Genomic DNA, 24,542 nt, shown 5'->3' on the forward strand with positions numbered 1-24,542 from the left:
ATGACAGGGTAGTATACGTCACAGTTTTATGGCTCCTGATAGCTTAAAAACATGCTGGTTTCACTTCAGCGAAACGGCGGAGTTTAGCATAATATTTTTTCCCATATTACCTGAATGCATTGAGTATCCACTCAAAGCCATTTTCCAGTAAAAGTGTATTATGAAAATATTTTGATTATAGGTCAAACAGTTTGGGGGAGCAGTAGCTCAGTCATAGGGACTTGGCTTGGGAACCAGAGGGTTACCAGTTAAAGTCCCCATCCAGACCAAATATAGGGTGTGGACTGGTGGCTGGAGAAGTGCCAGTTTGCCTCCTTGGCACTGCTGAGGTGCCCTTGAGCAAGGCACCAAACCCCCAACTGCACGGGGCACCTGTCCATGGGCAGCCCACTCACTCTGACATTGCTCTTTTTAATACATAGGTATTTAGTAGGTGTAGGTGTCAGTATTTCGGGCCTGTGTGTATATGACAACAGAGTAAAAAGAAAAAACAACTTGAATTTCCCCTAGGGGATTAATAAAGTATACCGTCTTTGTCTTAATTCTTAATAAAATGCAGCATCCTACAACATTTTTTGTTGTTATACCCTTATTTTTTTTTAGCTGCAGCACTGTGATTACCAAAAAGAGAAAATCAACATGCCACGTGCAAGTTCTGGCAGCAGTGATTTTTTTTACTCTTTGCTCTGGCCACATCTCAGACAGATAAAAATGATTGCTTCATTGCTTCAGTGGACATTTGTAAAAACAATGCAACCCCATGTTCAGTGCCTGGCTGCTAATACATAAAGAGCCCAAGATGTTAAACCTAATTTGTCCCATTTTACTTGATGTCTGAAATTACCTGACTTCACCCTACTCAATAAGAAAAATCAGCTTTAAGTATATATTGCAATTCTATTTGAAACTGTCCAAAGATAGTTGGATCAAAGATAGCTGAGAAGCTCTCATTTGGCCTGTATGATGTTAATGTTGCCAATGGGTAAACAAAATAGGAAAGAATTCCTGCACCAGCCAGTTTTATTGTAGACATTTATTTAAAATAAGCCTGATTGTGTGTAACTTTGGTTTGTGAATTCTGATACCAGTTTCTATTTGCAGGCACTGCAGTGATGGCATCCTCTCAAGAACAGCAGGTAGAAACTACAAAACCATGTACCAACCCTGGAAACCCAGTTTTCTCCTGCATGATGACTCCAGCAGTTAAAGATGCAGTGCCAGTACTGTGGGCAAAGCCTCAGAATCCATTGTACAGGACCACCTCCCGTGATTACGGTCTTCGCCCTCCAACCTTTGAAAGCTCACCGTGTACTTTCCACCCTAAATCACAAAGATTCACTGAGGAACTCAGCAAGAGTGGGATGTATCGTGACAACTCCTTAAACACCGCCTTAGACCGAAGCAAGGTGTATGACTGTCCCAATTTGCAGCACACCATCTAAGTGCTTGACTGAAGAATACCTGTGCACCACATGCACAACTATCCTCTTTGATAATAAACTAAGATCCTTTTGTTACAACATTGTGTTAACTGCTCAGAGCCTGTGAGGTGATTCATTGTTTAATCTTTAAGAGAAGTTATTTGTTTTGGGCATATGCTTATTGTGAACGCTCACTTAGTAAAAATGTACCACAGACTGAAACTTGAACCTGGACCTACCTACCTACAGTTCCTCTCTGTTGTATTCTCCATATTCCCTGACCTAAAAGACCTTCATTTAGTGTTAATAAAAGTGACCTTTTTGATGACCAATAAAATGATTCTTAAAGGTTTTTTTTTCCTCACCATTGTGTGGCACAGTGCAGATTCACCTGGGTAATTGAATCTCTCAATCCCCAGTTGTCCCATTAAATTTCCTCTGAAAGGGAAGCACCACCTAAATTAACATTTCCAATATGTTATTTGCATTGCCTTGAAAAGGTCAATCAATATTTGGAAGACGAGCTACTCTTTCTCAAAACCAGAAACCAGCAAAGTCTCAAACTTGTGATGTCATCAAGTATAAAGTCTGAAACTGCTCCACAGACAGTGAATGGGAGTCTGATTTTGTGGACCCACAGAGAGCTTCTTTTCTTTGTATACCCAAATGAGCTTTATTTCCTTGTACTGTTCTCAGTTCTGAAACAGAAAATGTACCTGTATAAACCAAATCAAAATGTTTATTTACAATAACTTCCAGGTAGAAAACTCCCATGTCATGAATATAAAATGAAACAGCGCTGAGCAAATGCTGCCTCAGTTAATCTTTATTACCCAAAGGCCCATGCAAAAAAAAATGATCAGTTAAAGTGAATGCTATATTTGGAACATTTTCACTGCTTTACCCTGCTGTCAGACAGTCTTTTCCAACAGATAATTGACGCTGTTATCACATCAGACTCCATTAACAAGAACAATAATTTTACTTAGCAGAACACTGGAGTTGCTGGTCTATCACTGCCTCGGTTAGTTAGTGTGTAAGGTAAAGCGTAGCAAACATTCAAATATACCATATGCTCACACTGATATTGATTTTTAGGTGGTTTCAATAGATTTTACTGCAGCCATCCTCAGCAGTACATTGCTCTGCTTCCATGCTAGTAGATTTATCAAAAATGATAGCAAAGCAACAAAATACATTATTTAAGCACAGCAGAGACGTCAGGTCAACACGACAACGGTGTTTAACTATATATATTGTTAAATGTTACAGTTACAGCTAAAAATGACAACAGAAATCAACACGTTTGATGATTTTACATATGACTGTAACTGTTACCAGTTGCCAGTTATACCCAAAAGTAATTCTTGTTGTTACCATGACATCACAGTGATTCAGTCCATATTCAGAACACTCCCAGTGTTATACATTTTTCCCAATCTATTGTCTATGGAGCAGCTCCAGACTTTATATCCCATGACATCACAAATTTGAGTTTTAGCACTCTAGTTTTTGGATTTTGGAGAGAGTTGTTCACGTTAACTAGGCCTAATCTTTTTTGGACTGTCTTAGACGACAGGAATAACGTATGAATTTTGAAAATGAATGTAGTTCCCCTTTAAACAAACAATAAAACAATCCCCACTGCAAGATAACATCATATATAGTCTGTATTGTATTGCTATAGCTCGCCAATGTGATTGTGTGATTGTTTTGTTTTTGTTTTTTTAATCTTGTGACTTTGATTGCGTTTAAGTACTGTGGGAAAGTTTGCCTTCAGGGCATCCAGTCGCCTTGTGGCATTTAAGGGTTTTCACCCAGTTTCTGTTTTTGATAGCATTTATTTTCTCACATTAAATAATTGTACTTGGTGTTGATACTGTAGTCTAATGTAAATACTTCTTTATGCTATTGTATGTATTTTCATCTGATGTAATTTTATTGTTACAACTTGTTGCTTTTATTGTCGCCTGTCATAAAACAATAGCCTGCATACGTGCTACGTAAATATAATGAACAAAACAAAAAACAGTTATTTCTAAAGCGATTCCGTGGGGTTTGTAATACGTCATGGGTAATGAAAAAAAAGGAGAAGGCACGATTTTATTTTATAACAAAAGGGAAACTGCGGTCTCTGCTGTGTGTCTACGCTGTGTTCATCAGAAACCCCCCTCCCTGCCTCCTCCTTCTCCTCCTCCTCCTCCTCCTCCTCCTCTGTCAGCCGCGCCTCCGCAGCCACAGCTGATGATGTCCAATCTTTTAGCCGCAGACGCTACGGAACTTAGCAAACAGCTAGCGGTGTAGCGTCGTTAAAATGTGTACGAGGTGTTAGCTGGCCGTCACATGAATGTACTGTTTTAGAGTTCAGTGAAGGTGTGTTGAGATAGATATAGACGGGTCTTATAAATGTGCCAGGCTTCACCGGCGTTTTAAGACCACGCGTAGTTCAATGCTACTCACGTTAGCTAACTTGTGTAGTTTGACAGTAGGATCAGAGTGGTGTCTAGCTAACCGGGCTAACGGCTAGCTGGTTAGCTTCAGCACAACGTAGCTGGCTAATTAGCTGTCTGTTCTGTTAACTACTTCGGTCTGGCTCGACTGAGTTTGAGTGGTGCTGTTTTTCAAGCGGTAACAACGTAAGTATGCGTTTTGGCTGAAATTGACATGTTATAGTTTAATAACGAAATGATAGGTGCGAGTTTGTGAGACTTGGTTTTCATTTGGAACTGCTAAATGTAACAGTGCCTGCTCGGTGGGTGGCTAACACGCTAGCCAGCTAACTGAAAATCTCCTGTTTGTCAACAATACTAAAATGTCTCAGACAGTTAGGACAAGATGAGCTCAGTATTGATACAACTGTTACTGTGGCTGTCTACATAGCACACAGTAACGTACAACTCTAGATTGTAACAGGTATCGTATAGTAGCTACTTTGCTTGAGAGATAAAAAGCTAGATGGCTAATGCGGATTTTATTTACAGTTTTCACTATTTTATCTCTTTCAGACTTGATACTGATCTCATGGGGTGTGTCATCTCAGCTAGTTTTAAGCTTTGCTGCTGGCAGAACATGATAAGCTGTTAGACAGATAAATGTACAGCTCTGACCAATCTAACTTCAGGGGTTGAATTTCACTTTTTCTGTTCTGTGTTGTTTCCACAGCCATGCAAGCCCTGGAAATGAACCGGACCTGAGCCTTGGGCTGTCTATGATGCTCAGAGGTTTTTTTTCTTGCTTCATTTGACCCCTCCTGGTCCATTTAACGAGCACTGTATTATTACTCCTAAACCAAGCCCACATCTCTGCTTGGCAACACTATGATCATTCACGCTGACCCCACCCAGCTCACTGGGACAAGAATCCCCCAAAAACAAGCTCTTCAAATGATATGATAGTAGCCACCTGGATCACTTTTTGTGCTTGCAGGAGCCTTGCACGGGTTCTGCTCTTCCTTTCCTCCTCAAACTCCCTTTCTCCATTCTGGGAGACCCTTGCCAGTGTGGTCTCCGGCACAGGAACCATGGGTAACAGCTGTGTGTGCCGGGAGGATAGTGACTTGGAGGATCATCACCATGGATCTTCGAGGGCAACCCGAGGACAAGCTAGGCGGGTGGATCACGGTACAGGCGTGGGTGTTGATACTGTAGAAGCGCGGAGCAGTCGACCCAGGGACCCAGTGAGGCCTCCACGCAGAGGGCGAGGGCCCCATGAGCCAAGAAGGAAGAAGCAGAATGTGGATGGCCTGGTGCTGGACACATTGGCTGTCATCAGGACACTTGTAGACAAGTAAGTCTAATAAGAGTAATGATATTATAAGGATCAAAATGATGATGGGAGGAAGTGTCAGGGTGGTCTGTGCAGTTTTAAAAATTAGTTTTTCTATAGTTAAGTAAAGGTGTCAGCTGAGTTCAGCCAATACCAAAAACTATTAATGCCATTTACATTAAGATACTTTAGCACCAGAGGCAGTAGTAATTAGATGTGGAGCAGCAGTAGTGCAGCTACAGTGCCCTGGAAACATAAGTGTGTTTTAGCATGGCACACTTAGATCTTCTTTATCCTATTTTTTGTTTTCATAGTTTGATCAACTAGAGCAACTATATCACCCACTCCGCATTAGCTAACCATGAAACTCAAGCTCAGTTAAACCCATGCCCACTAGACTCAGAAAAATCATAGACATGAACGTCTTCCAACAGAAGCATCACAAGGGTTGTTTTGTTGACACAAACATCACATGCATGACTGTTCGAAGGAGTAGTGGGTACACAGTGAAGACACGCCTTTGAGATGACAAAGTCCTGTGTGTTTTATGTGGAACAAACAGCACAGTACAAAATTTTGGACAGAAGTCCCTACAGTGCTTTAAGTCCCCCTAATTAGCATTCGTAAGCAGTTTATGAACATTTAACTGATGATTCATTAATCATTTAGTAAATGTTTGTAAACTGTTTATATGTTTTAAATGGGGACTTAAAGGAATCCTACATTGAAAATCACAAAGATGTTCTGTGTTCACTTAATAAGTTTCATTTAGGAAAATTGGCAAATTGGCATGTGAACCAACTTAAGTAGTAGCTGAAATATCAAGTAATGAATAACATTGTGGAGTCTGGTCGGAAAACTGCAATGATTGCTGTTAAATTCACTCTCCATATTGTGCTGTTGTAAATTGTTGATTGTGCTGACTAGGTCACACCTGTCTGGCTGACAGTGTTATGGGTATCATACTTCACTTTAAAAAATATATCTACGATCATATCACTGTTTCACCCTTTGATGTTTTTACTGTAGACCAACAATGTGAAACAGCTGCACAAAAATTACACTTCCTGTCTTTTCTCAACATCGTCTTTGTAATCTAAACAAGGGTTGTGTTTTCTTGAGGTTCCTACAAGTATAATCGTGCAGTGTTTTAGTAAAGCATCACAAAGTAGCCTGCCTAAAACATAGAAATGTAAAGGCTACAACTTTGACAAAAAAGTCATACTGGGCCACACTATAAAAGTAATGGCTATATGATGTCTGTCTTTATGCACATAAACTACAAAGTAAAACAGAACTGTTATTACATCATACGTTATCTTTATTATTTATTTTGAGTGTGTTCTACAGTTGGCTGGTTCTTTATATCAGTAATATACTGTCAACAGACTGAAAACCTTGCTTATTCTTTTCAAAGGTGTCTTGAATGGTATTAAGTGGTCTAAGCAGCTGCCACAGGCCTTTGGTATTTACCTGTGGCTTCAAACAGTTACAACTCCTCAGAGAGAACTTTGTGCAAGTCAGTTTCCTTTATGTACTGTGTTTCCTCTCCTGATGTAGTGATGACTTGCTGCAATGATGTAACAAGATTTGTGCTGCCTGCGTAGATGCTGAAACACTTTCTTATCCTCCTCTTCCACTGAGCTATCTCTGGAGAAAAGCCATTCTGTGTGACGCTTTGGTGTTTTCAGCAATTTCATCAGCATTAGTTTGGCTGGCTTTGAGAACAAAGTATGAGCTGAATGAGTGTGTTCAGGGGATATCTAATCTTCATTAAAGATGAAAATATGAACGTTGAAAAAGGGCCATGTAAATTAGAGGTAGTGAAGTCTGCTTTGGTTGTCTGGATATTAGTCTGGTCCTATCTGTAGCAGCAGCAGAAACGTTGTATGCCTATCTCCTCTCAGCCTGCCTTAATACAGGGGTCGTGTTAACCGGATATTCTCGGTCATTGACCAGTTTTTTACTACAATGACCGGAAAATCTGAAGGCTGTCGGTCATTTTGACCGGTTGCAATTACCACCCCTGCCCACTTGGCGGCGGAGTGCACAGTCAGTAGTTTAAGTGGCTGCCATTTTCACACTGCAGAGAAAAAGTCATTCATCTGCTTCATATAGCGTTGTTGACATAACGGCCTGGACACACCAGATGCGGTAGTGTCGCAGAAGTCCTGCAAGTATACTCGCAGGCGCTTGACTGTCCACACAGGCAGCGCATTTCTCCTGCGCTCTCCGCGCTGGTTAAACATCGACTCCACTCGTCTGTTCCCGTCAGTACTCGTTTTTTCACTTCAACAGGTCATTTTAAACATGGGTAGGGCCATATTTTAATCATTTTTAATAACGTAATAAGTTAATGACAATTTGTCATTGCATGTCCATGTATTGAGCATGTTGGATAAACACTGAATGAATAGGGCATCTTGTTCTGACCATTTTATTCATGTAGTTATGTCTGTAGGCTCAGTGACACAAAATTAAAATTGTAATGAAGTGATTATGGTATTGAAAAATGTGTTCGGTTATGCACTGTTGTGTTATTTTGAATTATAAACACGGTATTTTCTCCTCACATTCCTCAGTGCGTGCTGTTATTTTATTTTGAAAATTGGCCGGATTCTCTCGTTTTTTCTGTGTCCGACTTCCTGTTTGGTACGATCCGCTCTATCCAGCTTGACAGAAGCGCTCGCGGCTCGCGTGAAAAATAGACCAAACGCCGAACTGAAGTGCTGCGGTGTGTGGATGTGATTGTTCATCTTTTCGTTCATGTCCTTATTAATGTACACTTTATAACTTGCTTGTTGGATTTATTAAAAACGAACAAATGAAAACTAAATGTCTTTGAAAATCTTTATTATCATTTAAAAACAAAAATTAAAATGACCGGTAAAAATAGATTATGACCAGATTTTTATGACCCTGTCGGTCAAATGATCGGCGACGAAAAAGTCTAGCGCAACGTCTGCCTTAATAAGACGCAATTTTCAGTCTCTTCCACGAACCAGGCCACCAAAGCATCTCTTATGTCCTGGCTTAGTGTTGAGTCTTCTGTATATGTTTACATGACTGTTCCTTTGAGTACAACAGTCCAGACTCAAAGTTCCTCTCCAGAGTCGTCTTTCACATACCCCTGTAGCTTTTCACTAGTTTGACCATTTATGCAAATGTGTGTTTACGAATTCTAGTTAAGCTATAGTTGACAGAAACAGGCCACTGTCTTCACCATGGCCTGTAAATTTTATGATTGTTTGATCTTCTCTTTTTCAGCATACTCTCTGTCTGATCCAGCCACTTCTTGAACAACCTACATCATTTATTTGTCAGTTAGAGATTTTTCTCTCCACTTCATTAACATTTACTCCAGTGCATTTTTTTCCCACAGAGTTGATCTGTAGTTTACCATTAAGCAAGACTGGTACAAGAAAAGTTGACCCAGCTCTGTTAATTAATAACTGCATTTTAAGGTTGAGGTTTAGTATTTGTGGCTGTTGTTACACTAATGCAATGGAGAAGGTTTGCATGCAGTGGTCCTTAGCACACGTGAACACTCTGGTGTGCTAGTAAAGGTATTCTAAAAATGCTTCTTGCATGTACATTTCTTTGGGGACCAGGAGGAACTGTTATCGAAAGATTATGGTAAATGCTAACATCTCACTTCCTGCCTTAATATGAATACATAGCTGGTTTCATCTCTTTTAATGTGACTTTTCAGATTTTATCTGTTTTTACTATTGTAGAAAAAGTTGTTTTTTTTTTGTTATTGTTGAGGCAAAATGAGAGATCTGAAAACACTTTTAATAATTTGACTATGTATAGCCAAAATGATTAATCTATCAATCAAAAAAGCAACCGGTTGGTTGGTTGGTTGGTTGGTTGGTTGGTTGGTTGATTGATTGATTGATTGATTGATTGCAAATAAAATATTCAGTTGCACCTCTAATAGAATTGCCTTGGAGGCTGGTCCTCTAATATCATTCCCCATCTGTGTGTCAAGATCCTAAAATCTAACAGTGGTTGCAAGATGCAGCAAAATATTTCATTTTATGAGAATACTGATAAATGTTGCATCTTGAAAAACTGTCTTTTTATACTTTGAAGGCCTGTATGAAACATGCATGTACATTTCCAAGAATTTGTTTACAGTTTGATTTATAAATGAAAGCAGTTGAAGTTGTATTGGAAATTTGAGTATGAAGCTGGCCGAAGTTATGGCTGTCAAAACGAAGGCATTTTTCAGCTTGGGATGAGCCCCGACAAGCAACAGTCATAGCAGCAGCATCAAAAACGACACCTACTGAAGTAAATCCTTTACGCTTGCCTCAGCCTCGCTGTGTGGTAACATAGTAATGTTACCATGGCCATGGCCATTACTGCAGTCGCAGAGAGACACAAAAGCATGGATCATTTGTTTGTAATATTTCAGATGCAGTGATCACAGCTTACTTGCTGATTGAATAATCTTAATGAGAAGCACCACCTCTGTTTGTTCAAAGTATGCACATAAATAAACACATTTATCACAAAATATAGAGCAGAGTTTTTGATGTATAGCATTCAGGTGAAATGAAGAAGTAAGAAGCAGGCAGTTGTCACATTCTGTCCAAACTTTTGTCTTTCAGTGACCAAGAGCCCCCTTACTCCATGATCACTTTGCACGAGATGGCAGAGACAGGTAAGGAAAAAATTAAAACACACATTCACACAGTGCACGTGGACTTAGTACAAGTACTTTATCTTGTACAGAATACCCTAAGCAATGGGACTTAAAAGCACTTTTTGTGTATTTGAAACGAGAGGATCAGAGGTTATAAAATGGGAAACTGTAGGAACATTAGCTCTAATCAGTAACAGTAATAAGGTGAGGGGGGTAATATTGAAACCTTTCCTTGGTTGGCTCTTCATCATGTGCACAACTCTTCTAACAGAGTTTCTACGGATTGAAATGAAACTATGAACTGCAGTGTAGCTGTACAGTTAAGGGGTTTCACAAATTATCCACGGTATTCATTATTTCTACTGACTGATGAGGGAAGAGTCCCAGGGTTTTGAACAGGTCTCTTCTGAATATGTTGTCCCATCCCCCTCAGGCTGAGCTGGTGGGTTGTTTTTGAGAACTGCTGAGGCAATGATATTACAGCAGCTTTGTAAGCAGCAGACAGTCGCAGTGCTCCTCCTCTGTTCTGTGACAGATTTTCCTACTTAGCAACTTTGACACCTCATTCAAGCCACTCTCTCCACAACATGTACATATATTTCAGTCATTGAAATGTGTGTTGTTCAAAGCACTTAACAGTGAGCATATTTGGTTTGGTTTGGGTTGAGCTGTGTTCTGTCGTTAAGAAGAAACGCAGCTTTGAGAACAGAAATGTACAGATCATGTGCAGAAAAGCTGGGTGGGTTTGAATGAGGTTGATAATGGAGAAATGTTCACTGAAGGGGGCTGCGACACCACCTGTCTGCTGCTGACAATCCCACGGTAATATTGCTGCCTCAGCGTTTCTGTGACACACCCACTGGCCCAGCCCCGGGGTATGTTACATCACCTGGGGAAAGGACAAGTCACGAGTCACACTGCAGGAATCATGTGTTGATCACTACTTTATATTACTACCCCGATTCTGCATCTAAATAGAATTTAAATATTTTATTGTGAATGTTCCAGGTGGATATTTTTGCTACTTTGTGCAGCAAGTGAATGAAATGTAATAGAATTGCTGTATTCTTAGTTTGAAAGAGGGCTGGGGGATGTGGAGAAAAGCAAACATCACAATGTTGTTGACCAAAAACCTCAAAGTCTATATTGCAGTGATATTGTAGCGTTGACTATTGGTGCTTTCACAAAATATTTACACAATGAGATTTTGGATATATAAGTAACATGTATATAATGGCTAAGTGTGTAAAGGCAAATAATACAGCCACTGTCCTGGACTGTCCCAAATACCATTTTAGGGGCTTCAAATCCTCAGGGATAATGTGAATTTTCAAAGCTTTGATGAGATCTGGGCGGGTAATCATTATCAGTTATATTCAAACACCCATACCTAACCCAACTTTAGTAGGACTTAGCACCATTGTGAGTGTGAGTGAGAGAAAGAGTTTGAGAGAGCAGAGGGGTCCACCAGTTTAATGGTAACAAAACAAAACAAAAAACAAAGCATTCAAATCAGGGCAAAAATTCAAATTGGAAAAAAATCACTGTTTTGAATCCAAAATAGGTCATTTGTGAGATTTGGTGTGGGGGGGGGGGCGTCTGTGAGGACAGAGTCACAAGGGAGTTAAATAACAAAAACAATTAACTCACTATCTCTGCTTAAACAGCCAGAGTGGAGGACAAGCAGGGATTAAATAGAACACCCCCAGCTAAGGGTACTCTGATTGATCAGCCACAAGTTGTTATTGGCAGATATTCATCCTCAGTAGTTTGAAGGTTGATCAAAAGAGCTGATCAGATGACACAAAACATGGGAGACGTTTCTCTATGCGCCACACTGCAGCTCACACTGTACATTCAGTGTTCCATTCATGGTTTACTGCTGACCTGTCCGAGTGCAGACACCATCTCTCTCTCCTCACTCACCACGCACACCCCACTCAACACTTTTGTAGAGACTGCAGTACACTCCACTGTTTCCTGAGGGCGTTTACAAGCTGCAGTTCAGTAGTGAGCAGGTCAGATTCTTATGATGGTGCATCATTGACATTTGTGTTATTTATTTTTGTTATGTATTGACAAAATGCCAGTATTTGCGTGTGCTAACTCTTAAGAAATGGCCAACAAGACACAGTTGAATGTTTACATGTTTCAAAATAAATTAAAAAATGTACATAGTTAACTAAATTGGACCTGCATTACTTATGGTGTAGTTAAACACTATGCTTGTTACAGTAGCCTAATTATGTTGCCTGAGAAGGGGACAGATGCCAGGCTCATTGAAAATAACAGGAGGGAAATTAAAATTACCTTGTCGCAGTTCTTGTTGTTGTTGTACTGGTTGTGGAATCAATTTATTAACGTTATAACATTTCTATGCCCTGTCTTCTAATTGACTAAACAGAAGTTGCTTTAGCTATAAAGAGCAGAACCACATTATTTTTTTTAGCTACAGTGTTGTACAATTTACCTAAATTCAATTTTGCAACCAGACCTGAACACTCTTGACTGCTTTTCTTTAAGTGCCTTGAATTGATGTCCCCCTTACATTACTTTTGTAGCAGTTATATAACATTATTATAGGCCGAATTTTTCCCTATGTCCCCATCCTGCAATCAACTGCAAATCTACATTGTGAAGCTTGAGAATAAAAAAAACCATCTTCCTGGAGGGGCATGCCCCTGGACGCTCCTAGAGGGTTTACCCTGTTACAACCCAGTATGTGTCTAGGGGTAAGGGAAGCAACATAAAACCAAACAATGAAGTGAATAAGGCAAGCTGCCGTTTATTCATACACAAAATAAACAATACAAGCTACGCTTTTGTAAAAAGCGGCACACAAAAAGAAAAACGCGCTCGCAGGCTCAGCAACACAACCCGGAAATCGGGCTTCACGAAAGGAGCCTCGGCGGTAAATTACATTTAAACAAACTCAGGGAAGGGCGGCGGGTGACGGCAAACCATAAAACAATTAAAACAAAACTGACCTGTCACCAACAAAATAAACACCCCAACTAACTTAACTAACGGTGGTGGAAGGCCACCCAGAATAACAAAACATAAACAAATCTGTCTGTCTGCTCTATGACTTACCTCACAAACAAAACAACACTCAAACCGACACCTATAAAGCTAGTGTATTAACATCAAACAATTTACGTGTGTGTACAAAGGATATGTGGCTAGGCTACAAAGCTAAATCCTAAAGCCCATGGATTCCCAAATACAACAACAACAACGAACAGATTATAGCCACTGAACACACAAACGGAGCGAGGCGGACTGCTCAGATTAAATCACAGCCGCGCTTGCTCTTGACTTCGTGCAGCCTTTAAAGGTTCGGACGAGGGGCCGGTGAAGCGGTGATTGGCCGGAACCGATGACGACAGCGAGGGGGCCAGCCGACCAGCAAGCGAGGGAACACTGAACAGCAGCAGAGGAGAGCGGGCTGGAGGCGTGGTCCGCTGGGGATTCCCTCCAGAAGAGCAGACAATTAGACACACACGTAAATGATTGACAAGTGCTGGCCGAATAATTCCCATAATGACATGCACAGCACATTAAACACAGAAAATAAATGTACTAAGGTCCGGAGACCGTAACATACCCCTAATGATTTTGCACCCCTGTCAAACACTTATTTGGATGTCAGTTACCATGGCAGCTATTGAAGCTTCGTAGCATATGGGTCAGCTCTAGCTATAACAGTTTGATGAGTCCAGAAAATTGTCGCCTTAATGAGGCACCCTTTAAAACCAGGAAAAGGCAATATTTTTGCCATAATATATTACTGTATCTAAAATCAAAGATGATGTCTCGTCATATATCACAGTATCAATATAATATGGATATACTGTGCAGCCCTAGTTTGATAGTAACTTACAGGTCTGATTCTTAGTCCGGTTTTTGTCTATATAAAGCTTAAGTTGATGTTTGTGTGAGTTTGCTTCTTGTGTATATGGCGAATGATGCTCTCATGCTGTGTATTTGTGTGTATGCCAATGCACAGGCCTCTGAATTCTTGTGTTTGATCCTTGTGTCATGCACATATGGTGTTTGATGCTCACATGGCGTGGTGTTGTGTGGTTTGACAACAGCCAAGTCGGGTATTAGCTTGCAGATATTGAACCCTGAAGGCAGCCAAGCAGCAAGTCAGTCAGCCAGCCAGTCACTTTCTGTTTGACATGTGCCATGATGTTACATTATTCATCAGCCAGTTGGCTGGCGCTGTTATAAGTGATAGCTTGTGTGTGAGAGAGAGAGTGTTTCTTACTGAGTCATCTAATGGACAGGAAATGGACGTTTTAGTATTTATGCTGCACCTGATACTCATAATGCTGGAGCCTGTCTCACAAAGTGATTTCAGCACATGTCAATTATCTTTGAGTAATCTGGTGTCATTGGGACTAATTATGGCAATTCCTGTATTTTTGTGTAATTTGTGTTAGTATAATTAGAGAACATAACCAACACAAACAAGGGAGCCAAACAGGACCAAGGAGGAGAAACATCTGAATGGTCAGATAAATTTAATCCATCGAGTCTCAAATTAATCTTTTCCTCTCTTCTCCCCCAGATGACGGTTGGCTGGAGGTTGTCCAGTCTCTGATTCGAGTGATCCCATTGGACGATCCGCTTGGCCCTGCAGTGATCACCCTTCTGTTGGATGAGTGTCCCCTGCCCACCAAGGTTAGTGGCTTACGTGTGTGTACAGAGTCATTCGGGGTAATACATTTAAAATAATCTGACCCTTTGCCTAGAATTTTCTTATCCCAGAACTGAGCAAAGCCACACCCAGCCCTAGCCCCTCTCTTTGCGTCTGCAGCTCTAATTATAAAACAAATCGTTGTCTTCCTCTTTCCTATGTTTTTTTCTGTATTCTGGTGATTGTGTGTGATTAGTGAATTGCTGTGGTCCTCAATTTTTAACACCTCAAGGAACTGGCTTGTAATTGAATCATGTTTTCATTTGGCCTCTGCTGTCCACCCCCTCTGTCCCACACCACCTCCTTTTTTCTCCTTTGGACAAATAAAATCTGGTTAGGACCCCCTGCTTCTCGATCCAATGTAACCTGAGGACAAAGGACATACTATGACACCCCGAACAGTATGAACTCTGTTCTTTCTCCATTATTCAACAGAAATGTCCACCTAACAAAACACATTTTGCAGGTTTAAAATATAAAATATAAAGCTTCGAACACACAGCAGCTACAAACAGGAATAAAAACACTCCTTGCCTGCAGGTGGTGCATTAAAGTAGCACTGGCTGGACTTGAACTGCAAGTATGATACTGTTGGCACTACAGCTCAGCTGTTGAATGATATTGTCTGATCCTGGTTGGTGCTGCATCAGTGACAGTTTGGCCCTGTTAATAACGTAAATTTACTTTACTGGACATGGTTTTCTTTCTTTTCCTTACCAGCTGTTGGTCCAGAGAATCACCTCTGTCTTAGTTGTATTTTGCCCACACTTAACTGAATTACTTTGTATCTTGACCTCTTTGGGGGCATTTGAAAATCACAGTCATGTGTTATTGGTTTTGAGAACATGTGATTGAAACTGTAATAATTCATCCCTCATTCCTCTTCAACTTTTTGATTGTTTGAAAGAAACTGTGTGTATGTGACTCTCGTTAGAGTGAACTGCTCCATCTCCTCTCTCCAGGATGCTCTCCAGAAACTGTCTGACATGTTGAGTCTGAGTTCGGCTGTAGCACGACAGGACGCTTTAAACCCTGCTAAACACAGAAACACCACAGCTGTCCTAGGATGCCTGGCAGAGAAACTGGCTGGTAGAGTACACATTTACAAATGTGATATTTATAATCCTTTAGTCAGTATTCTTGTTATTAACTTATTATGAACTTGATATTCAAGCTCACTTCAAATAAATGATTATAAGACACAAAAAGGCTGCATGTTAATCAACCTGCAAGGACTTTACATTAATTTTTGCTGAAGTACTTATCCTTTAGTAAAAGGTAAGTTTTGTTTGGAGGTAATTTTACTGTTATTGTTACTTTAACCAGAGTAAGACAGAGTCATGGAGGATGTTTGTGTCTTTAAGTGTGCAGTTTGGTGGTACACTGAATGGTCAGTTGAGACTTGTTTAGCTCAGTCATTCAGTATTCTTGAAATCAATAAGCAGCTTCCCTCAAAGTTAGGAAAACACAGTCACTTTCTGAATACCTAGTCTTATACTTTGTCCTTGTGATATTAAGCTATTTACACAATGTTTTGTTTTGTTTTGTTTTTTGTTTTTTAAGGTCCGGCTAGTATTGGATTGTTGAGCCCTGGAACCCTTGAGTACCTTCTAGAGAGCCTGGTGAGCCAATTCACTCACTCACTCACTCACTCACTCACTCACTCACTCACTCACTAGTCTGCATGTCTATGAATCATTTTGTGTAAAGGTGTAAGATTAAATTACTTGATTTTTATTTAGGGCATGTTAGTGGTGGATGTTGTGTTGGAGGGGTCATCACTTTTCTTGTGATACATCAGCAGCCAAGCTACTTTTTCATTTACAGAAAGCCTAAACCCAATCAAAAACGTTGTTGTATCCTGCTTCATGCTGTACAAAGATTAGACGAGATATTGACTGTAAATGCAGCGTTAAGATATCAATAAGCGTCAAATGATCAATAGTGGAAAGTCAGTTGGTAGTTTTTATAAATGACTTCCAAATTTGTGGAATTGGAAGTTATTTGGAAAATCATTTGATGTCCAACCAGGAGTTTCTGTTTTTCACCACTCTATTATTACTTCTCACATTATTTTTATTAGTCATCAGACAAGAACCTCATTGTTTTCTAATCCACCCTCGTTGATGGGCTTTGTCAGAGCCATATTGAATTGTTTTATAGTGATTCAATAAAAGGCAGTTAAAAACTTTAGTGGAAAAACACTATTCAACTGTCTCTAAGGAAAAGCCTTTCAGTTTTGCCTCTGACAATGTCTGTAATATGAAGTAGTTGCAACAAGTGTTGAGGAAGACTTTGTATAGAAAGGAAGAGTGAGTACGGAAATATGTCTAGTGGATACATTTTATGTACATGACTGTAAAGGACTTCTAAGTCATGCTGGAGCTAACAGATGTTTGCGGGCAAATGTTCTCAGCAGAGTTTATTCTGAAAGGTTGGAATAGTGAAAGGTTTATAGTCAGTAAAGTGAAGTCATTATGAAATTTTGATATAGCTGTCAGTTGCAAAACCCTCAACCCCCTTTGTTTCATCTAACCTGTGTTAGCATGCTGCTGGAAGCATGCTCACTGTGACATCATAATAAAAGGTCTAGTTATATCTGAAAGCAGAGTGGGGGAGGACTTGGCCACTGAGTTCTCTGAGGAAACCTGGCAAAGAGCTATCAAAAGAACACATACAACCACAATCCGTGTCAGACCCGGATTGTTGCAGTATAAGGTACTTAACCGCCTGCACCTCTGTAAAGCCAAACTGGCCTAGATATACCCTGGTTCAGACCCAAAGCGTATAAGATGCCATCAGGTCCCTGCTTCCAGACCATACCTTTTGAACATGTCCAAAATTGTACGGATACTGGTTAGAGATTTTTAACACGTTCTCCTACTTATGTAAAAACAAAACAATGATGACACAGATCCTGTCATTGTAACATTTGGGGTTGTCCCTAGCAACAGCGGGATATCCAGACATCAGTCAGATCTAATAGCATTCTCAACATTACTAGTCCACTGGTTTATTCTTCTTAGCTGGAAATCCCCGACCCCTCGATCTCAGTCACACTGGATTCATGAGGCAATGTCAGTTCTCAAACTAAAAAAACAGTCAGATGCAATGTCAAAGGGCTCCTTGAAAAGGTTCCAAAAACCTTGGCACGCCTTTATAGACTATTATGCAACAAATTTAATGCAGACAGTTTCGATTAGTAGCCTTCCTCATCTCTACCATCCGTTCGTCATCTTTTCTCTCTCTTACTTTCTTACAATACCTTAATATAAAACATTTTGAAATAAAAAGGCCATAGTCGTATGATATGTGTATTGTAATTGTATGTTTGTGTGAAAGGAAATGTTTCTAGGTGGTCAAAATAATATCCTGAATGAGAGCACAAACTGATAACCATTTCTTTTCTTTCTTCTCTGTAAATTTCCCTCCAGAGCTCTGAGGCCCACCCTACTGTCATGCTGTTTGCTCTCATTGCTTTGGAGAAGTTCTCCCAGACCAGTAGGTTCACTTATTATATTTTATTGCTAATTCATATTAAAGATTCATTATGAGACAGCTGAAAATTAGTAACTACCTTTCTAAAGAGCACCAAAATGAGATATAATGTGACCTTATCATAGGAATTAGCAAAGAGACCTGCATTGCCGTGGCAACAGGCATGTCCAGTGTCTTAACCTCTGCTTTCTGCTACTTCTCTGGCGGTGGTTTGTTTGCATTTACATATGAAATATTATGCTGTGAGGTCGAGACAGAGATGTGCTGTTCCTCCAGTGTTCATGTCCAAACCAATATGTGAAATGCTGATTGGTTGCTAATGCAAAATTGTGGTGCTGAAGCATTTGAATACTTATGTTCCCAGTAGTCCCCACCAGCCAACTGTATCCATCGGTTTATATTACATTTCTGCAACTTGTTTCTACAATGTTTCACACCAACTTGTTGTGATTTTTTTGAACTGGCCTTCACTCTTAATCCAAACATTGCCTCCCCCACATGGGCCTTTCAAAACAGATTTCACTGAAGACACAGTTTTATTTTGAGATTTGTTGGACCGTTTAAACACACATGCCTGGTGCATCTTCTTGCCCTCAGGTGAGAACAAACTGACAGTGTCTGAGTCGTGCATCAGCAATCGACTCGCTGTTCTGGAATCGTGGGCAGAGCATCCTGACTACCTGAAGAGGCAGGTCGGATTTTGCTCACAGTGGAGCCTCGACAACCTGTGTGAGTAGCCCCGAGTTTTCAACATTGTATGTTTGTGTAGGGCCGCATGATACGATATCTTTGATTAGGTATTTGTCTGCATGAGTTGCTGAATAAATAAATGTGATAATATTTACTGTGTCGTCCTCCTTACAGTCCTAAAGGACGGTCGTCAGTTTACCTACGAGAAGGTCAACCTCACCAATATCAATGCCATGCTCAACAGCAACGATGTCAGCGAGTACCTCAAGATCTCCCCCACCGGACTAGAGGTTAGTTTTATTCAAGAATGAACAGTAACAGATCAACTCATTTGCTTGATAGAAATGTTTCTCACAAGTGTTCATTATAAAACCAGAGTGTTTTCTCTCTCTCTCTATCTGCTCCCCTCCTCAGGCACGATGCGATGCCTCGTCCTTTGAGAGCGTGCGTTGTACATTCTGCGTGGATTCAGGCGTTTGGTACTACGAGGTGACAGTCATTACATCAGGCGTGATGCAAATCGGATGGGCCACCAAGGACAGCAAGTTCCTCAACCATGTACTCATCTTCAGTTTCTGCACCGTTCAGCTTTTACAAATTCTGTGTAGTCACACATTTGAGCGTTTTTTTATGTGTGTATGTGTGTTACAGGAGGGTTATGGGATTGGAGACGATGAATACTCATGTGCGTATGATGGCTGCAGGCAGCTCATCTGGTACAACGCTCGCAGTAAACCTCACTCTCACCCCTGCTGGAAGGAGGGTATGCACTACGCACAGACACAGCACTACTATTTTTTCTGTTTCTCAACCGCACACTTCAAACAAAGTTCATTGTCAGTCTGAACAGTAGGAGGGGACACCACGCATTTAAATGTCAGACTCATTTGTTTAGAAATTGCTTTATTGTTTTTAGTGTCTCTGGAGTGTTTTGTGATTTTTAGCACCCACGCACTGTTGTCACCGCCTGCATTCAGGCACCGATTTACCTCCCACATGGACTATCAGATAATGGTAACAATAGCACGCCAAGATTAAACTCTGCTGTATCCCATGCCCTGTTTAGGAGATGCCATCGGCTTCCTGTTGGACCTCAGCAAGAAGCAGATGATCTTCTATCTGAATGGACATCAGCTGCCACCAGAGAAACAGGTCTTCTCCTCAGCCACGTAAGTCCACACACGCTGTCATCTCCTTAATGTCTTTTTTTTCTATGGTTTTTGTTCTATGACATTAGTTTCAATGATTGTTCTCCCCCATGAACTTTGTCTTTTTTCCCTTCTTCCTCCCTTCTTTCCTGTATATGGATCTTCTTTCTTCTGTCCCCTTCTCAAATTAACCCCTATCTTTCCCTTCTGTGTCCGTCAGGTCCGGTTTCTTCGCAGCAGCCAGCTTTATGTCATACCAGCAGTGTGAGTTTAACTTTGGGGCCAAGCCTTTCCGTCACCCACCTTCTGTCAAGTTCAGCACCTTCAATGACTTCGCTTCACTGCTCCCCAGTGAAAAGATCATCCTACCCAGGTAAAAAATGATGCTGGTCCTTCAAGTGATTTTTATGTCAGTGTCTAAAATATACTACGCTCTGAGCATTTGGAAAGGCACCAGTATGCAATCTGTTGTCTTAACCAGCTGTCCTCTGACTAGTGAATCATTTGTTTGCATACAGCATCCAACACGTAGGTATGGCATGATAGAAAATGACTCATCTTTTGGATTTCTACAGTGTACAGAGAGTATTTTCATCTCATTAATTTGTTGGGCACATTAAAGCCGCTGTTTAGACGTTTCATAAATGCGTGGACTAGTAAAAGGACTTGTTAATATCGATTAGAGCAGCAGGCCTGTTTTTTGGCAGGCACTTAATTATGGCTCTATTCAGTTTAGGGTTTGTAGGAAATCATGCAATGATACTCTGTAGCACCAAAATGTAATGCACCTATCAACACTTCTTATTACTCAAATGAATAACATCTTTGTGAAGCTCAAAATGATCAGATTGTGTTGGCTGTCAGAAAGTTGTTGACTCAGATCCCGTGCAACAGCACAACCTGAAAAATTGCCTTTGCTGAATCAAGAACTCTTTAACGCAGTGTCAACAAAAACCTGGACAGTATAATCTTGACAAAGAAAGAAGTTATTGCAGGGTTGTGTTATTGGATGGAACCGCTCTCCAAATCCCACTTCGTTTTGTTAGCCGTTTAGTTAGTCCACTGTTCCAACAATCACCAACTAAGGTTTGGTTGAAATAAATCCTTAATTCATCAAGTTAGATGTGTGTCTGTCTGCTATTGTAGTTGTTTACGGTCCTGTAACATTATCCACCACTGGCAGTCAGTTCACCTGCCTTTTCCATCTGTAGACACTGACCTGTAGTGAAGCATAGTGTGCACTACATACAATACACTCTTAATACAGCATCTCAATATGTGTTTGATAGAAAGAGAAGCATCTGTATTTTTGACATTATTGAAAAGTCTTACTGTCTGGATTTCTGAATACTGTGGTATGCCTTAATACCCTAACATCACACAAGCCTAACACACAGTTAACAAATTAATGTTAAATTGATAAATGAGCATAAACACAATCATGTTGGGCTATTTTGGCAGCTTGGTAAAATTACAGTATTGTGCTTTTAGATTCATGATGGCGCCAACAGTAAAGATACTGCAATACATCACTCGCCTACATCCTGTATTTGGAAGTTCATTTGTCAAAGCTTTGAAATTAAGTTGTTTCACTTGCCATAAATATTTATTTACATTAGTAAGAGGCCAGTGTAATTTGTTCAAATTCAGACCTGCCACAGCGCAAGTGCATCAGGTTGATTTACCATGCCTAGTTTTCATCACTGTGCACAGAAAAAGCTGCTTTAAATACAAGTCTGTGTGTGTTTGCATGTATGTGTTTCACAGACACCGGCGTCTGGCCTTACTAAAGCAGGTTAGCATCCGAGACAACTGCTGCACGCTGTGTTGTGATGTCATGGCTGATACGGAGCTGCGGCCCTGTGGACATGGGTATGTGTGCACAAACAATGCTTAAAAGTTCCAAACTATTTAGACAGTTTAAATATATCATAGGCCCTTTCCCTTCTGTCTGGCATTTTCTATGAATGGATAATAAAATCTTCATGTATGTTGCCCCTCCCCATCTTCCTCCAGTGGTATGTGTATGGAGTGTGCCTTACAGTTAGAGACGTGCCCCCTGTGCCGCCAGGACATCCAGACCCGCGTCAGACTCATTGCACATGTCTCCTGACAAACCTCCTGCCCCTTCTCCAATACGGAGAGGCACACAAGCCCTACAGCCTCCTCCTCCTCCTCTAATCCCCTCTCACCCAGCAGGGCTGTGAGGACGGTGCCACAATGTTGTGATGATACCAGAACTGTGACTTCTGGTAAGAGGAGGCAACGATGGAGGGGTGAAGAGAAGAAAAAGAGGAGATGAGAGGAGGGGAATTTAAACCACAGCTGGATCCCCAGGAGCTTTCTCCCATTTACCTCCATCTCCTCTTTTGTATCCTTCTGACAACTCACTGCAGACACTGGGCCAAGAATCGTCAACTTTCTACCAACAGTGTGTACTTCAGACAAAAAGAGCAGAAGTGAGGAGCAGAAACAATTTAATGAGATCACAGACCGGAACCAACCTCTTATCTGCAAGCCCCTGCATAGTTATCAGACATCCTTTCTATGATACGAGGATCCCACTGCGCTTTCAGCCTAGATGCTACTACTATTTAATCCCATCATCGTCATGCACATGTCTGCAGATCTGAAAGGGCTGGGTAGCAGAAAAGAAAAACAGCCTGTAGTACAGTATTAAACCCAAGGTACAGATACATTTGAGATGAATCTCATTTCATGTTTTTGGGTATAGATATGCGACCTATGGTGTTCTCGAGGTAGCATTTTCATTCTCCTTTCTCAAAGTTATATCTAGTTTTTTGGTCAGCTTTACTGTCTGTACTGATTGATCCCCCACTGGTAGGGTTTGCCATTGGGAAAAATACATCTTAAGGTAAAATGTCAGACTTTTCTCTTTGTGTCAGAAAGCTTTAAAGTTGCAAAATTATTGCTAGAATTCAGTTTTCTGATTTGGTTTACAAAAGCAAATTTAAAAAATCAATTCAGCTGTCTCCCGACAGAGAATGTTAATGACAAAATTCTTGTTTTACAGCCCGTTAAAAAAAAAAAAAAAAGTGACTTGAATCTGAAGTGACTGATATTTTAAGCTCAGCTGACCCTGCTGCTTTTTGTGTTGTTTTGTCTTAGCTCAGATGTTGATATTTCCTCAGTCTCAGTCATGTGTGTAACAACCACAACAAATAGATAGAATTTGCAGAAAGCCTGTCTTTAAATGAAATCACGTTTTCTCCCTAATCATAAGTGCTTATGTTTGAAGAGCCAGTGAGGGGGAAGTAAACAACCTAATTTCCACCACCACCTTCTGAGTTTATCTGGGATTGCTTGATTGGTGCTAACAATTCGGCAACAACTTGTAATGCAGCTACACCATGAGTCAGGCTCAACTGAGGGGCAGCATGAGTAAATATGTCTTAATTTTTGTTTGTAATGACAAACACATGCGTCTGAATGAAGACGACTATTTTCAATCCTCAAGATGTGATTTAATTTTGTTTTATAAATGATGGTGAATGCTGATGTAGAAACTTGGTTGAGAGATACAACAGGTTTTGTTGATTGACAGTGTTGTATTAGCCGATTATTAAATTGTTCAAAACAAATGTGACATGTTTAAGTGAATCGTTTTTCCTCATTATCAGTTTACTAAATATCCTCGGGTTATTTTGGGTCTGATTTGGCAGTGTAATATTTGATATGAATTAGCAAAGAAACTACAGTACCCACAACACAGTGAAATGACCTAGAGAGTGTATGTTTCAGTACAGGGGGAAAAATGTAATTATGTTTCACTTGCTACAAATCACAGCATACAGAATTGATCTTGTAAGAACAAGTTTGTCAGATTGGAGGCGCATCTTCCAATTTATCTTTCAGAATGGGTAAATTGTGGTTTCCCTCTTTGTGCTTTATGTAACATAGCACACCTTTGCTCTCATTTAGCCATTTTCCATCTTTCTCCCTCTGTCTTTAAAGGAACCTCATGTTTCCTCTCTGTCTTTCTGTCCATCCTTTACTTGAAGCATCTCTGGGTTGACTGAATGACATTTGAATTTTTGAAACAGGTGACAAATTAGGACTCAATAGAATCTATTTGTACAATTAGAATAAATGGATGCACTATATAATTTTAAATTTATTTCGGTCAAATTATTTATGAAAAAGTTACTACTCTACCAAATTGCTTGAACAGGATCTGGAAAATCATTCAGATGATACTAACATGATATCGAAAAGGTAACATGCGTCTCTCTTAGTCGGACAAAAGACTGGTCTGGTCACTGTTTGCTATCTTGTATTTCCTGGAGCACCTTATACTGTACATGCAGGTGAGAGAAATTACACATTTGTCTCTGCGATTGGAGATGAAGTTCAGGACTGTAAAGAATAAGTTGTGGGTTGTATTTAAAACATCTATAAAGGAATTTTGCCCCAGAGTTCCCAAAGATGTGATTGAAGCGTTGTTGTTTCCTGGATTGTGATATTTGTAATAAATGTATGTTCATGTGATATATATTTTTTGTATGATTGTTTATTTACACGTAAAATTTTCTCTTTGTCTCAAAAACCGAAGTGAAAACAACCTGATATTTAACATTGGCTTTCCATTTGTTATTACAGAAAGACTTGGTAACACGTGCAAGTAAACAAAATGTGTTTAT

General features: G+C 40.2%; 1 protein-coding gene across 1 annotated transcript; it reads left to right on the forward strand.

The window, feature by feature from the left end:
• Positions 1–3,726: 3,726 nt before the first annotated feature.
• Positions 3,727–22,901, forward strand: rspry1 (ring finger and SPRY domain containing 1). Its single transcript, XM_033635471.2, has 15 exons — positions 3,727–4,057; positions 4,584–5,207; positions 9,806–9,858; positions 14,417–14,529; positions 15,508–15,634; positions 16,109–16,167; positions 17,980–18,046; positions 18,641–18,772; positions 18,908–19,023; positions 19,148–19,291; positions 19,385–19,496; positions 19,800–19,902; positions 20,102–20,254; positions 21,649–21,753; positions 21,898–22,901. The coding sequence occupies exons 2-15, from the start codon at positions 4,810–4,812 to the stop codon at positions 21,992–21,994; spliced, it is 1,779 nt and encodes a 592-aa protein (XP_033491362.1). The 5' UTR covers positions 3,727–4,057; positions 4,584–4,809; the 3' UTR covers positions 21,995–22,901.
• The last annotated feature ends 1,641 nt before the right edge of the window (positions 22,902–24,542 follow it).

This window comes from Epinephelus lanceolatus, chromosome 5 (assembly GCF_041903045.1).
Source record: "Epinephelus lanceolatus isolate andai-2023 chromosome 5, ASM4190304v1, whole genome shotgun sequence".
Taxonomy (NCBI): domain Eukaryota; kingdom Metazoa; phylum Chordata; class Actinopteri; order Perciformes; family Serranidae; genus Epinephelus; species Epinephelus lanceolatus.